This window comes from Poecile atricapillus, chromosome 1 (assembly GCF_030490865.1).
Source record: "Poecile atricapillus isolate bPoeAtr1 chromosome 1, bPoeAtr1.hap1, whole genome shotgun sequence".
NCBI lineage: Eukaryota > Metazoa > Chordata > Aves > Passeriformes > Paridae > Poecile > Poecile atricapillus.
Genome location: NC_081249.1, coordinates 125,675,105 through 125,691,808, shown reverse-complemented (window position 1 = coordinate 125,691,808; position 16,704 = coordinate 125,675,105). Strand labels below are relative to the sequence as shown.

Genomic DNA, 16,704 nt, shown 5'->3' with positions numbered 1-16,704 from the left:
CACCAGCAAGGCAGGATGCAGGCATGGAACCGGAAAGTTTCTAAAAAGCACCTTCTACTTATGGGGTCACGGGAGCACAGGTGCTGTTGCCAAAGTACCAAATAAGGAGGATGTGACAGCATTTTCATCCTTGTTGCTTATTTTTCAGTCAGGCCGGTGCGGATTTTGAGCCGCCAGAATTCCTGGAGGCGCGCGCTGGATGTCATCCCTCGCGTGTTGACAATGGATCTCCTGGAGCAAGGGCTGATGCTCCTCCGTCTCCTCCTTTCCCTCCTCCTGCACTGTCGACTGCCATTCTTCAGGCCCAGGGAAAGTGATTCCTTCCTTGGCCACTGCCGGACGTGTCTGTGTGCTGTCCCACTCAAAGGCTCACTGCTCCGCTGGCTCCCTGGCACGCCCATGTCCCTGGGCTGCACGCCATTCCCTGGTGGGCACAGAGCCAAGCTCTGCATGGCCATGATCAGGGAACTGAGGGTGGTGGCACTCATGGCAGAGGTGTGATTTCGTTCCTCCTCTTCCACAGCCTCCTCCTGGCACATGCCTTCCTCTTCAGCCATCACTGGGAGGGGCCCTGCTGCTGGTCCCTACAAAGGCGGGCTGCCATCTGCCTCCCTGCTCTGACTTTTCTTCCTTCCAGACATTCATCAAGGGCCTCAGAGCTGGGTGGACAGGGGGCAGCTGCAGAGGGCCCTGCTTCTACAGTGCCAGAGCACTCAGGGAACTGCTGACATCACAAACAGCCGCTGTGACTGGACCATGAGTGTGGCCCAATACATCGGGTTATGGTGGCCTGAAAAGCACCCAGGAGAAGCAGAAGGGTCATGGAAGCTGAGGGACCCTTTCCAGAAGTCTGTCCCACATGTCATGCTGCTTGCACAAGAAAGGCTGTCCCTTGGGCACAGGGACCACCTGCCACCTCCCCTCAGGAGCCCTTGGCTCCAGCACTTTTCCTCATCTCATAGCTGGGGTTGCCTCAACATGACCCTGGCAACAACATTCCAAGGACATAAAACCCCTCAGGTTTCCAGGAAGAAGGAAAAGCCTACCTGCTACCTTCAGTGTCAGGGTCCCCCTGATGCTGCTCTCTCCTTTACAGACAAACCTTAACACTGCTTTTTTGGTTTTGATCTCTAGGGATATTTTTAGTGCTCTTACACATTGTGGTTCCTGCAATCATCATTTCACCACGGCTAAGGCAAAGTTAAAGCACAACTCACAGAGCTTCAGTCTTGCTCACACAAGTAACACAACATGGATTAGGCTACCGTTCCAACAACACAGAACAACTGGGAAAGGGGCTGTGGGGTAGCACAGGACCTTTTTTGGATTGTAGTGACAGCAGTTCCTGAAGCGTAGAGAGCAATGACAGAGCTGAGAGAGTCACGTGTGTGACTGCGGTCTGCTTTGCTGACCAGTTAACACTGAGCCAAGAGAAAAAAGGCATATTTTGTCCTTCAGCATCCCAGTAAACTCATGTAATGATAAGGATTTGGTTAACCCTCCTAACTGGTAGCACACAGATGTTTTTGAAAAAGTCAGAAGAGACATTTGGTCAACTCTGGGATGACAAAGGGCAAAACCAAGGACAAAACCTTCAGAACTGAAGAGGAACAAGTCACAAATATCTGCTCCAAAGTACAAGGCTTCAAAATTCAAGGACAAAGCACTGTTGGCAGCATCATGGTAACCCATGACAAGTGCATGAAAGAGGACATTGGCTTCCAGTTCAGGTAGATGATGTGACTGGTACCACAAGAATGCAATAGGTACAAGGAGATGAACACAGAGAAATCCTCACTGGGAACAAAATCCACATGGATGACAGTTTATGACCTCTACCTTTGCCATCCAGATGGCATCCACTGTTGTCCCTATCAATCAAGCACTTTGGTGTTGCGCTTTCTCAGCGTGCCTGTCTCCTCTGAATCACAGACTTTTTGCTTTTCCAGTGCTGCATTTTCATTTTCTGACTCCACAGAGAGGTCCTCTTGGCTTGTCTCTTCTACTTCACTGCAGGTCTCAGAGTGGAATCCAGCATTCTCTGCTATGACAGCAGGATCATCATCATCACAGCAACAGCAGCACTCCTCAGTGCTCTGGCTGGGAGGAAGGTCACTCTCCTCCTCCCTGATGAGAGTTACATCATCCTTTTTCTGCATTAAATCCTGGCCACCCATTCCCACGGTGAGATCACTTAGCAGGGTTTCATCATAAGGATACTCCTCATCTTCCATGCCCTCCATTCTTTCTGCCAGCTCTTCTGGAGAGGGCTGGCTCAGGTCAGGGTAATCTACAAGGATTGTGTCCTGCTTGCGCTTGAAGCAATTATCATAGACAGGATAGGTCTCTTCTGGATAACCTTAGGAATAAAGGGATATGCAGCTTGGAGTATTACCAGCATTTAAAAGTAGTCCTGACCTCAGTGGTGGATGCAAAGTTGGCCAGGACAGTTGTTTTATTCTACTGCCAGTGAAAATGTCAGCTCTTTAATGCCATGTACACGTGACAGTATTAAATCCATGGCAAGAATGTGCAAAGCATGTCTTCTTGGGAGATGATGAAAAAAAATTTGCTTTTAGGGAGCCAGGATATCAACCCTGACTTTCAGGAGTGAAAGCCGAGCTTTGCTGGAAGTTATGAGGGCTAACAGGTAAAAATGGTGTATCTTAGATCTTTAAATGGAGCCTTCTTTTTTTCCTGCCTACAGATTGACTGATGCATGGTTTGAACACTTGCAATAAACAGAATTACTGAGAAAGTTGAAAAAACAGATACATCAATGACTTTGTGCATTTCATTTTAGAAATAACATTATAAACTTTATGAACAGAGCTCAGGGTCACTGTTTATGCTTTATGTGCTGGATCATTTTTGAAAGCTTTTTAAAAAGCAAGAAATTAAGTCTGACTTTAAAATTATGATACAGAGCAGCTCAACTAAGGTATCTTGAAAACACATTTATGTAGAAGGTAAACACCAAGGAATGGAAAGGACATTAAAATAAATAGCTTTTAAAAGACTTCCTGGAGTTGACTTTTACAACATTGGAGCTAACAAAGATGAATAATCAAAAGTAATAACTGTGAGTTATCTAAAACATACTGATTCTGATTTCCAAGTGTTTTATGATTGTCATGAAATCTAGCCCAGCACAGAAAGGGAAAGATGTAAACCCAGAGCAGCCGAGCCCCAGCAGCAGATGGAGCATATGTGAATATTCATATGCCACTTTGGGAAGCAGATAGTGCAGTGTTTACACTAAAAGAAATGTTGGATACCTCAAAATCTATTTTTTTCTGTTATGGTTGGGGAAAAAAAAAGCCAAGCAACCTCTTAAAAAAAGTTTTGAACACTGGCTTCTGGAAAAAGAAGGATAAAGTTGACCAAAACTTTGAAAGGATCTGGAAGTGTGATCTTATTAGATCTTTATCTAATTTTTCTTGTAAGGGTAATGGTACAAAAGGCTCTCACTTACCTTCCCAATCTGCCATGTAAGGAGCTTCCTCAGCTTCCTTCTCAGGAGAGATGTCATCTATGAATTTTCCTTCTTTCATAACTCTAGTGATTTCTCTGAGTTGTTGAAGTAACATTTTTTCCTGGTCTGTTGTAACATTTTGAGTCCTGCTAGAAGACATTAGACACCAGAATTTTGTCCACTGTTATTGCAAGCTATGAAAAGGGTTTGAACCCAACTGTTTGGTTCATGCCAGCAGCACAGTCTGGAGAAACCTACTGAGGAGTGTGATCCCTCCTCGACATCTGCATGTGCTCTGCACTTCAGCTGAGTATAGTTCATCCCTTTATCCAAAAAGCAATGTAAACAACTAGAGGAAGGAAGGTAAAGCCAATGTGAGAGCAAGATGAAAATGACACACAAAAAAAGAGTTATGGTACAAAAGACACTAGAGAAATTTCTTGCCTTTAAAAGTGTGTTAGGTAAGAATTAGGGGGCAGTACCTTGTATGAAGTATTATAAGGAAATGCAATTCTGAACTTGTGCTACATGTGTAGCTTGTGAGGCTGCTCAAAATTTCTCACAGTCATTAGTCTCAAGACTAAAATCTCTCCTTGTGACCACTGAATTTGCAAGTTGGACAGATTATCCTGTCATTATAGACAGTCAACCATGCAGCCTGTTGGGGAGGTGGAGGGGAGAAACAGGAAGGAAGGTTTAAGAATGCAAAGAAGGTGTTACATTAAACTGTAACTTGCCCTTTAGAATTGGAGAGGACTGTGATTTTTTAAATCAGATTGAAAGCAAACTTTTGACTGCTGGATCTAGTAATTTTTACTGCTTAGGTAATACAATTTCTGCTGTAAAAAAAATGCTTCCAACACATAAGATCATGTAGTCATTGCACATTATTTTCTTTGGAAAGAAAAAAGGCTTCTAAAAATCTTATGGACAAAAAAGGCAGTATTTGGAGGGGGGTGCTCTGCAGTCTGATAACTCAGTAGGCTTGAATGAGAAAGCCACTGGCTGCCACCAGGGGTGAAAATGGCTCTGACCAATGGTGCATGTTTCATCTTGAGTTTAAAGTTATGATATTTTGAGGTTTAAGTCATTCTTGAGCAGTAATGCCAGTTCAAGCCACTCTTCTGGAACCCTTTTGGATCTGTGTTTCAGTCAGGAGCTGTTTCCCCCAGTTACTTGAAAGGGTGGCACAGAATGCTGAACGGTAGGTGTAGGTGAGGTCAGACAGATGTTCTCTGGTGATCTCTGGTCTGGAGAGCAGACAGACAGATAATCTCCAAGAGTAGATTCACTGAGTAGGCTGCTCAGTGAATCGTAGGGAAGAGATGAGAAGAGAGGAGCTGGAAGCAGATTTTGGCTTTAGGTGGTTTGTATCTATGTAAACCTCACTTTAGTTATCAGAATTCTAATAAACTTGCAATGTCCCTCAGGTTTTCCTCTTACCAGCTGCTGGGACTGGAGCAGCACTCCAGGAGGTACTTTGTGCCACTCTGCCTAAACGGGAAGGATGGTGACACAATGGCTACTCCACTAAGGGCAGCAAAGTCACACTGGTTTAAAGTAAGATTAGCATCCTACTGCTGGTTGGTGTGATGGTGGTGGAAGTGCTGATCTCCAGCCTGGGCTGGATTTTGTAACCAGCTGCAAGCACAAGTGTCTGTCACTGAACTTAGCTCAGGAGCTGGTTTGATTAGCACCTCCCTAGATTAAACTACTTCACTGAGATCACAAAGCAAAACATCACTTTTCCACCAAGGAGCACTTTGCTCCACAGTTTGAAAAGTTGATATCCCAACACTATACATAGGCTGCATTGATCTTCCCCAAGCTGTCGTGGCAATCTGTTCCACAAACCGCTGAAGGTGTGAGGCAGCATCTTCCCAAAAGCCTGGCTTATGCAGATGTGGAATCTCAGGTGTGAATTAAGAGGCCCATAGAAAGGAATGGTTTCATCAGCCTTTGACCAAAGCTGTGACAGAATTGCTGAACTAATCCTCCTTTTACCCAATTTGAATATATATCACTTGGCTGAAGACAGAGAGGCCCATCTCTTTAGCACATTGGGCAGACAAGCTAGCTCAGATAACAGGATTGATCCTGTTATCTGAGCTGCATCACTGTGGCATTTCATACAGGAAAATTCCTAATATGTGGGATACCCTCAATAGAAAACACTCCTGTCTTATTGCAACACAAGGGCTCTGTATTTTAGAGTATTCCTTCTCCAAATACCCTGTTTAAAAGGCAAATTTCCCTGCAGAGAGGGAGAAACCCATGTGTTATTTTGACTTCATGTAAGGCCTCTGGGAAGACTTACTGTAGGTTGCTGGCAGTGTGTAAGACATCTGGCTGGCTGCACATGGGAGATTTATCTGGATATAATGCACTTAGGAATACTAAGAGGATAACAGATGCAGAAGGTTTACAGCACAAGAAAAGGTCATTATTTTTGCTGTCTGTGTTTGTAGCTCCAACACAAGTATTATTTTTCCTAATGGCAATACTTACACTTTGTAGAGTCCCAAAGAGCTCACTAACAGGTAAAGTAAAGGTTTCTTATTCTTAGCCTGAGATTAGAACATTTCCTAAAGAGCCATCATGACTGCAGGGAAAATAATCTAAATAGTTTAAAATGGCATCTCAGACATGTTAACTGGTATTTTTTTAGCTTCGTGATCTTAAAGTAATCGCTATCAAAATGCAGCTACATCCCCAAAAATGGCACCCCACAGAGTCTCTCACTCTTCCATATCACCTTTGCTCAGTTTATGATAAAAAAGGAAGTTTTTACAGTTGACAGCCTGGTAAACAGGACTTTAAAAACAGGTAGTGATCTGCATTATTTCTACCTCTTACCTATCTACCAGAAATAGAAATTTTTGGTTATATTGTTGAGGACCTGGTCAGGTGGTTCTTTCTTCCTCTTGCTTTCTTTGTCTTGCTTCTCATTCTTCTTACAAAATGCTTGGCCTTATTAAAAGTACCTGCACTTGTACTTTTTGGCAGTTTTGTATTTCTGGAAGGTTGTTTCTCTATTTAATGGTGTAGCAATTCCAACTGGTATGCTGGTTTGGAAGGAGGCCTCCTCAGTTGGTTTGGAGGTTGGTTTTCAAACCTCATGTAAAGGGCCATGGTCTCAGCATTAGTTGAAACTTGATAGCACTTATATCTGTCTCTGACTTTTCTCTATAAGGGTTTCTGTTTAACTGCAGATCAATAAATAAAGCTCAAGTCATTTTTACTCTCTTACTCTTTCCTTTTTATTTAAATCTATCAATATCCAGATTGAATAAGCCTAGCTTAGTACTCTAACTTCACTTTCAAACCATAGGTTTTATTTTAATAGATTTATCCAGTATTAGTGAAATTAATGAGTAGATCAAGAAAGCTTCAAAGTGTTTGAAAACAGCTATTTGCTCCATTTGCACCACGAGGTGCCTTTACCCTCCTCTTCAGAGAGGCAACATACAAAATTCCAGTTAGCATTAGATTCAGATTCTCATTTCCCCTGAGACCTTTAGACCCATCTATATAAATAGTCTGGTTGAACAAAGAAGGGAAGTTCTACTAAATAGAGGCTTTGAGCCAATAACACAGAGTAGAACAAATACTGGATCAGACCCTAAACCAATTTTCTCAGTAAAAAAAAATATTCCATCCTGGGTATCAGCACAATATCTGGGCAGCTCATAAGCCTATTTCTGTCAGCTCAGAGGTACATGTAGAGCATTGTGTCAGCTCTCCAGAACAGAGATGAGTTAAAGCAGGATCCTTCTGTTCCACTAACAAAACCAGGGCAGTTTAGGGGCTCTCCCACAGACCTGGCTGAACATGGGCAAGTTGGATACCTTGTTTGCCCAAGACAGTACTGGGCACAGCACAAAGTGGGAAAAAACTGCACTCAAAGAGAAGTGGTTTGAGGCATAAATGAACAAAATGTGCATGTTCAGCATAGAACATTCCTACAGGATGGGTTAAAACATGCCTTGGCTGATCCAGACAAAGTTAATATGATATACAACCAGAACAGCTCTCATTTTTTGCAAACCTCACCTTCATATTTATGGTGTTTCAGTTTTCACACAGCAGTTATGCAGCATCCTATTGATCTGTTCTTTTTATTCCTTATGAAAAACATAGACTTGTTTCCAGTGTTTCTTTGTAATGTAGACTGGTGATATCAGACTTGTAGCAAACATTAATAAACATAATAAAATTTTGAATGCTGATTTTAGAACCTTTTGTCTTTTTATATTTAGAAGCAAATGCATGAATTTAGAGTGGAACTAAGTTATGTAATCAGATTATTATACAATTCTGCCTTAAAGAAAAATTTTATGGTTATTCTAACAGGAATTTACATAGATTACAACAGCATTTCAATTTAGGAAAATAATCCATAGAACTGGAAAAGAATAATTCAGGATATTATTTTGGTCACATAAAACAGGCTGTTTTACGTACTTTAAATGTAGATGGTTCATCTTCTGTTTACATATACCTGTCATTTTCTTACAAATAACACTATACAAAGGGGAGAGATAGGGATAATTGCTTTTCTGGTTAAGGAAAATGAAGTTGGAAAAAAATATTTATTTTATATATAGCTACTGAAAAGAGAAAAACTGCAGAACAAGAATTGGGATGTGTAAAATCTAACTTCTATAATTTGAAGAAGCAATAAAAATGCTATTTTTATATATAAAATGCAAGAAAGTTTGATTTCTAATCAGAGTAGAATGTCTCCTAAAAATACTCTAATTTGAAACACACCTGTCATACATAGGTCCTACTCTGTTGATTAATTTTTCCATCGCTTCTTCTGTCTCTCTCAGTCTTTCCTGGAGCTGAGTGAGTTCATAGTCAGCTGCAAAACAAAACAAAACAAAAAATCCCAAGATCTGTCAGTATTGAGCCTTGCAAATGTATCCCTGTTCCATTAACACAGGTAGCAAATGCTGTACCAAACCAAACTGGTTGTGAGGAAACTAAAACATCCAGCTTAGAGAGTTCTACCTACTTTTCCTGGCCTGAGAAGTGAAGACTATTACCAATATTACATCCATTTAATCAGCACAAAGGCACAATGGAACTTCAACATAGTAGGAAGGGAGAAATCCATCAACAAACATCCTGCTTTTAGAAAGATCTCGATTCTGCAGATTGTAATTACTTAATGCAACGCTGATGTAATTATTTTGCATGTCTGAGACTTTAAAAAAGGGGAAGGGGAATTGGCAAAGAGACAGGAAGTTACTTCTCCAAGTCACAATGTAAGTGGTGACTCAGTCTTCAAGCTCCTAATCCAGTGACCTGACCCCTGCTCTGGTACAGCTTGCCATTAATGCTTTAATAATATAAATGAAGAGCTCTAGAAAAAGCAGAATCATTTCCCCTGTTAGTTCTCTGGGATGTAAGGATGGCAACCTTACTGCAAAGTTACTTTCTCTCACTGAACACCAGAAAAAAAAATACAATTATCATTGCTGATATATTGCCCAAAATTGCCAGGCACAATGCAGTATGAGTGCACTGGAGACACAATCTACAGCACTGAGTACATTAGGTATTCCTAATATGTGCATTAATGTCAAGAAAATTACAGCTATGTTAAGAGAATTACCTTCCTGCTACCACTTTCTATAAAAAAAGCTTCTATAAAGCCCTAAGTACTTTCCTTTCCTATTACAGTTTAGCCAGCTAAACACAACACATTTAAATACTGTAATGGTAACTACTCTTCCCAATCCTCAATAGTAAGCTTATTAATTTATCTAATAAGTGCCTACAAATACTTGAATCTATCTCAGTGACGTTTAGGTAAAATCAAATTAACATTTTAGAATATTATTTGCTCTCTTTATTGCACACATGAAAACTCTACATTGCAAAAAAAAGGGACAAATTAGGGAAGTGCCTGATGATGGCTAAGAATTCACCAATTAAAAAAAATTAAACTAGCTTTCTATGCTCTTACTAGACTATTAGGGATTATACAATAATTATAACTGGACATCCTATTATCCCTTTTTAATCATTAGTGACACAGCTTTTCAGCAAATCCATGCAGTTAATTCAGCAAACCTCATGAAAAGCCATTCCTTCCAGAGGGGCTTGGGATCAGGCTGCTATCACAGCCTCATGGGCTAAATTAGATTAGAAAGTGACAGTGTAGTAATTCTTTTTAACTCTTGCTCGTTCCAACACAGAAGATTCTGGCTTGGTTTTTGTTTTTATTTTTTTTTGGGGTGGGAGGGAGCATCAGCTTTACAGTGCACCCAGAACTTGAAGAAGCCTGTTAGAGCATTACAGAATCAACAGCTGCACAGGTACAACCCAGAGCCATACTCACTGATTTTCCTCTTCATGTTCCCAGGGGTAGCAGTGGGGCATTTCCGCTCTGCAGGAGTAGTTCTTCCCTTGGAAGCCAGCTGTTGAGGACAAGAACATGGCCCTTCCATGAGTTACAGTGTAACAGATAAACCCCAGAGACAATAGAAAAAAATACAGAAGGCAGCCATGGAAAAGCACACCCAGGAGCAAAACCATGAAAGATGCCTGGAAGATTTTGCCAGCTGAAAACTCCTATCAGAGTCCTGGAACAAATAACAACATGTAACATATACACATACAACAAGGAAAAGAATACTATGTGTATATTCAAAATTAATCTAACATTACTCTAGACATGCACTTTTCCACAGGAAAAAGAAAAAATTAAAAAATTGTTAAAGGTCAGAGGCCAATGCAGAGAGAATTCCTTCCCTGCATTCTTAGCTATAGTCTTTGCAACAGCAAAACCCACAGGATACTCCAGTCTTTTGACCACCAGGCAAAGGTCCAGCATGAGCATGTTTTTGAGCACAGATGAAATGGAACAAGGTACTGAAACAAGACTCAATATTTTTTTTTTCCCAAGTTTTTCCCTGACTTTCCAATTTATGGTGGTTCTTACCTTAAATAAAATGTACAGAATATATAAGAAGATGCCAAATCCATATATAGGGATAATCTGTCCCACGAGACCTCTTCCACTTCCACCAGTGTTTCCACTACCACCTCCACCTGCCTTGGCTTTGGCAACTGCTTCAGTAAGGTGAGACCTCGGAAAATGAGGGACAGCTCGGCCGTCGGGAGTGGCGTGGGAATGCATCCTCGGAGGAAAACGACTGAGCTTCCCTGCAAAAAACCACACAATGGTCATTTCCCTTCTATTACCTTCCACCTTTTCACATGTAGCATAAACCTGCAGCAGGTGCAAGTGACCTATTTTCTCTACTTGTAAATTCAGCACCACTGATGAGTAAATAACGTGTTGGACTAAGTCTGTGAACTCAGTCCTCAGTCTCCTGTGATGTGCAGTGCTAGGAGTTAGGTTTTACTTAAAGCCATTTACTTCTAGAAATTTCACAATTAGGACTAGAATCACACAATTAAAATCTCTTGATTTTAAGCAGAGAAAAAGCTGTAAGGGTAATTAACAAAACATGGATTTTAATAGTTATATTCTTGTCTGAATACCCAACAGATCAGTATCTCCAGTGGGATGAAATGCCAGATTTCTACTTGTTTCTTTCCTCAAAATCCCCCAACAACATATCAGTTTTCCACTGTGAGCCTGATCTTTCAATATTGCCCAAAGGCATTTAATGTATAAATGTATTAATGTCCAAACAATTATCCACCTAACAGCCTGACACACGACCGCAGAGTCTGCCCAGCAGATTTTTTTGTTATTGCTGTAAGAAATAGTATTTTACCTGATTTCACCAAGAGAGTAATGAAAGATTAAGAAAAGCGATGTTACCTCAAGCTGTTCTCCTTAAAAAGATCTAAGGTAAAGCAGTGTGAGAAAGGAGACTGAATATAGCCTGGGACATATTATCTTTGGCATTTTAGAGGGAAAAAAAATTTAGAGGTTTCTAACCTTTCTAGGCAGAGCTAATTTAACACAAGAAAGGAGAGAAAGCATAAATGGATGTACAGATGCCACAGTAAGAACTGCAGAAAGCCTGAAATGGTGCTGCAAATGATTTCACACAACTGAAGGGCACAAGAACCTCAATAAATTGAAGCTCATGCATTATTCTATTTTCTTGCTGCCATCAATTCAACAATTTTGCTGTGAAATTCACTATTTTACTCCTCTGTGTAGTTGACATCCTGCGTTCCATCTCCATATCCAGCTTGGATGTGCACCTGCACTCCCTTCCACTGACTGGTGCTGAGCTGAGTTACTCTGCCATGGAACCTGGCTGTGAGAGGTGCTGGATGGAAGCACCAGAGATGGGGATTGCCAGGCTGGGCTGCAGCTCACTCCCTGATCCCAGCTGGAAAACTCCCCCTCCCTGGCACACACGGCCTGGATGCTGTTGCCTGGTGTTGGGACAGGCTGCTTGTGCTCGCAGAAAGAAAATGAAAAGCAGGTTTAAAGCGGCACTGCAAAGAACTGACTTTACTCTTGCGAGTATGCAGCTGCAGATACTTTTATGAGACACAAGAGAAAAATTTAATTAACATTTGGTCTTGCTAGGAAACACCATCATAGGCAGCTAAATTCCTGAGCACAGAAAATTGCAGTAAACACTTACTAGGAAGTGATATCAATAATTCATGAAGTTACACTATTAAAAACACATTTTTCTTGTAGACGATAGCACACATTCCAAGAGTTCTTTAGTGTAACTGCCAGGCTACACTACCACTGACCAAACCTATTCTCAGGCTAGCTTAATTTTGAGGAAGCTGTTATCATGCACTTAAATTTCAGTGAATTATTCAAAGTCTGTGCTGGAAAGCATAGCATCTTATTTACAAGAAAAGTCCTCCTGCTCCAGCAGCAATGCCCTGTAGCAGTAGGTCACTGTGGAAACGAGTGTGATGTCGTGCAGAGAGCAGCATCACTCTGGTGGGGATGAAGCAGCAGGGTAGGTAAACATTTATAAAACATCTTATACTTATGCAAATATTATTTATTTTTTAAAAAAGGAGATATTAAGAAAGCAGAAAATAATTGACAAAGGTGAAACTGTATTCAAAGTGAATAGTTTTCTAAATTATCCACAAGGCCTCATTTGTGCTTTAAAAGATTCAATTCAATTAAATATGATCAGGCCAAGAGGACAAACCCTAGACATATCAAGATAATTTTAAAGGGGAATTTCATGGCTCCAATTTGTAAACCTACCCTGTTGTTATACTTCTATAATTATTTCCTTAATAAACAAATACTATCTTCCATAGCTTTTTATTGTGAAGAATCCATGCAAATTACACAGGAAATGGAGAGCACAGGCAATTTGAAAAAACCACACGCACAAAGCTCTTAAATGCACAGTATACAAATGGAAAATGTAACAATTGGGTGCCACTGTGGTTTGAATAAGATTCCACACTTCCAGGGATGAAACAAACCACTTTCAAATGGAGACAACAACACACTTTCCATCTAGAAAATCAAGTGACACTTGATGAGCACAGAAGGCCATGTGTTGGGTCCTTGTTTGCTGTATTCAGCTGCAGTGGGGATGGTGTGGACCATAACAGGACATTTTCCTGTTGTGGGAATGCTGTGGGAAGAGCACTAACTCCCCTTAGCTTTGAAGGGTCCCCAAGTGCCGCTCTGCTTTTGAAATGTTTCTCAACTCCCCTGTGACAGCCCGAGGGCTGCCTTCATGCAGGCTGATTGCTGTGTGTGACAGCTCCCACCAACCACACCCTACCCGGCTTTGAAATCTTTTTACCTGGGCTTTATCCTATACATTTAATAATTCTGTCAGTTTTTATGTTTCAAATCAACTCTCCAAACCAGCTGCAGGGTAAGCAGAGCATGTTTTGTTTAACCCAGTCCCTTCAATAGCTTGAAGTCGAAAAATTAAATTATGCCCCAGGATACATTTGTGTTGTTTAAAAGGCTGTCGTTTCTGAATGTAGATGAAGTCCCTAATGGTATTTTCACATGAGAATGACTGTGGTATTTTTAATCTTGTAACAATATTAACACCTAACTGAAAAGGAGCAAATCTTAAAAACTGTATTTACAACACAGTGAATACAACAATCAACCAGATGATGACACTCAGACCATTCAGGCATCTCTTTTCCATGAAAGCCGTTATGTGTTCTATTTAATGGGTTTTAGGAATTGCTACTAAGCCCAACTCAACAATTTATAAAGTTATTTAGACTTATGTTACTGTAGTATTCAGCAACTCTTAGTCTAGGCAATATGTCTCTCTGGCACATCATTTTCTTCAGGACACCAGCAGGCAACTGATGTGTGCATTGCACAAATTCAGGCTGGGCAGAGGGGGCTACCTGAACTGTCATGTATTTTTTTTGTAAAGCTGATGCCACTTGATTGTCTGTAAGAAAGCAGAGTCTGCTGCTGTCATGGAGTTAAAAGGTTTATCTGAAACTACCAACTTAGAGAGCAGCTTTACAAAATGCATGGTATATATTTATGAACACTAGACTTAAAATGTACTTTTAAAACTGCTAGTAGGTCCCCTTTTGCTCCTCTTTAACAAAAGATAAACATTCTAATGCCTGTCTATAATGTCATCTAGGAGTGTGATACAAACACAGTAAGTTCTTTAAGCAAGCTTTGTCGTATACATGAAATTATTATTGTAAAAAAAGAACAACATTCCTGTCTGGAAGATAAAATTAACTTCTATAGTTAACACCGTTTTCTGAAAGAGACCTTTGAAAATGACTTTATTAAGAAAGTTCCACTGCCATGCCTAAAGCCTGTTTTGATAAAAAGCCTTCTGGTAACATTGAGTTTAACAAAAGGTACTAAACTTTAAGCATGTTTTATTCAGAGACATTTTGCCCCCAAGACTACCATAAGCACTTTATTAACTTCAAGAATGACATGATTACCTCAAGCCCTCAAACTCCTGCCAGGTAACTGCAGTTATCAGTGCAGTGAAGAGGACAACTAATGACAGAGATATGAATTGAGCGATTCAATCAAGATTTATTCTTCCAATAAAAAAGTAACTTCAGGTGAAATACAGTTTGGTCTACAGAGCAAGTGTAATGAAATCCTTGCTATCAAGTAGAAAATACAGACTATAAACTCTCATCTGAAACTGAGCAGCTGAGGTGAGTTATTACATCCTCAGCCAAAGACACATGCTGGGGTGCAAGAGGGGAGCAATGCTGGGTGCCTGTGCTGCCCTGTGATCTCTGCAGGAATGATGGGAAGTATTTACAATTCTGAGGATGTAAAGAGTATTTATGTTACCTATTTTAAGCACTTAACTGTATCTTATGATTAAGCCACCCTATCACAGCACTGCTCAGAGCCAGCTGTGCTAGCATAGGTACAAACATCATTCATTTGACAGATGGCACTGAAAATAATTGAGGGGCACTGAAAATAATTGGAGGACACGTTTGTTGTTGGGTTTTTTAAAGCTGGTTTTTCTGTCAGGTCAACCTGCAGCCAAAGGAAGGAGCACCACAACATCAGCTGACAACTGCTTAAGACTACATTGCTGTGGGAAAATGGTGTGTCAAATTCCATCTTCTGGTACCACTGCGGGGTCAGTCCAGAGCTGTGCAGGGGGGAGAAGTCTGGGGAGCCACCTCTCAGAGCATCTGCTCCCATCCCTGCTCCAGGCAGGTGATTCCACAGTCCTCACCTGTTCTGGCTGCTGGGCCCTTATGGGTTTTCAGTGCGAGAAGGTCCTGCAATGGAACTATACACCTGCAGATCTACAGTGCTGACCAGCCTATTTTCAAGTTCTTAGAACACCAAAAATACACATGGTAACCATGAAAGAGCTGTTGTGGCATGGAAATCCTCTATTTGGCTTCAACGTAACACTGTTTTAGCTGTTAACTTCAGCCTGAAGGTCCTTAGAAAACCCTGAAGTGAGAGAAATCCATGTCACTGAAGAGTGCAGATACAGAACCAGGCAGTTGGAAGGATGCACGAGACACAGTCACTGAACATGAGTCCCTGTGGGACAGCATCCTGACGAACTCCCAAGTTCTCCGTGCTTCCACCAGCCTCACTTCTGGCTTGTGGGCAGCCCTGCACAAAGCTCCGTCTCTGCCAAGACTAGGGGTTATGACACCTGCTACTCTTGGGAAGTGCCTTGGGGAAAAATAACCTCTACAGTAAAAGGCCATAAAAAGGATGGGAGATGCTTGTATGAATCCATTCCCTGATAACTTAAAGAGAGCACATGCAGAGTGGGAGGGCAGGCACGAAGGACACAACTTGGGGGGCTGCACAGACACGACCTGAGCCTAAAATAAGCCATCACAGCATTATGATAATCTGGTGCATGAAAATGAAAGTTTAAAACGCTGGAAACTGAACAGTGAAGACGATTCAAATGAATTTTTATTTCATATGTAACAACAGAAGAATTGCATACACAGAGTAACAAAATAATGAAGGGATGTATTGCAATGAAATAAAAAACCAAAAAACAAAACCAACGAAAAAAATGGAATGAATATGTCACTTTTCGGGAAGCTTTAATACCCCGCACATAGAAAAAAAATGTTATTTTTAAGTTTTTAAGCTGTTTCTTAAAAAAAGGAGACAGTAGATCAGAGCGGTAAGCACGAATGAATCCTCCGGCATCCCTCCACACGTCGCTAAGGGATGAGCACGGGGGAGAGACGCGCCAAGGGGGAACTACGCTATGTTTCCATACCGGGCGGCGGAGCTCCCTGCGCGCAGCCCCGGCCCCTCACGGAGTCCCCGCAGCCCGCCCGCCCCGGGCTCACCCCGAACGGGACCGCGGCGTCCCGGCCCGGGGGGAAGACAAGGGTGGGGGGCGGCGGAGAGGAGCGGCCTCTTACCCTCGGGCGGTGCGGCGCCGGGCTCCTGCCTGCCGCCGGCCCGGGGCAGGAAGGTGCGCGGCAGGAGGAGGGAGACGCAGAGCACCAGGCAGGACACGGCCGCCACCCGGCAGCACGTCCAGGCCGCCATGGCGGAGCTGGGCGCAGGCGCGCGCAGGCGCCGCGCGGGAGCCCGAGGGGAGCGGGGAGGGGGAGCCGCAGGGGGAGGCCCTGGGGAGGCGCTGGGATGGCGGAGCCTGGGCTGGGTCGCGGCTTCGGGAACAGCCCTGGGCCAGGACAGGCCGAGCAGCGACACAGACACTCCCTTCTTCTCCTTCAGTGCCTGAAGGGAGCCTGCGACACAGATGGAGAGGGGTTTTTACGTGTAGTGGCAGGAGCCAGGGGGAATGGCTTCAAAC

At 42.2% G+C, this 16,704-nt stretch overlaps 1 protein-coding gene across 2 annotated transcripts; it reads right to left on the bottom strand.

Annotated features, from left to right (window-relative positions):
- Window positions 1–1,857: 1,857 nt before the first annotated feature.
- On the bottom strand, window positions 1,858–16,436 carry RIC3 (RIC3 acetylcholine receptor chaperone). 2 transcript variants are annotated; one of them, XM_058836940.1, is made up of 6 exons: window positions 16,307–16,436; window positions 10,431–10,654; window positions 9,828–9,906; window positions 8,249–8,342; window positions 3,476–3,624; window positions 1,858–2,359 (listed from the first exon to the last, which is right to left on the bottom strand). In XM_058836940.1, exons 1-6 carry the CDS (start codon window positions 16,434–16,436, stop codon window positions 1,875–1,877), a joined length of 1,161 nt encoding a protein of 386 aa, XP_058692923.1. In that variant the 3' UTR covers window positions 1,858–1,874. The 2 variants fall into 2 exon arrangements, with proteins under 2 accessions (XP_058692923.1, XP_058692933.1); XM_058836950.1 differs by having other exon boundaries at window positions 3,476–3,621.
- Between the last annotated feature and the right edge of the window lie 268 nt (window positions 16,437–16,704).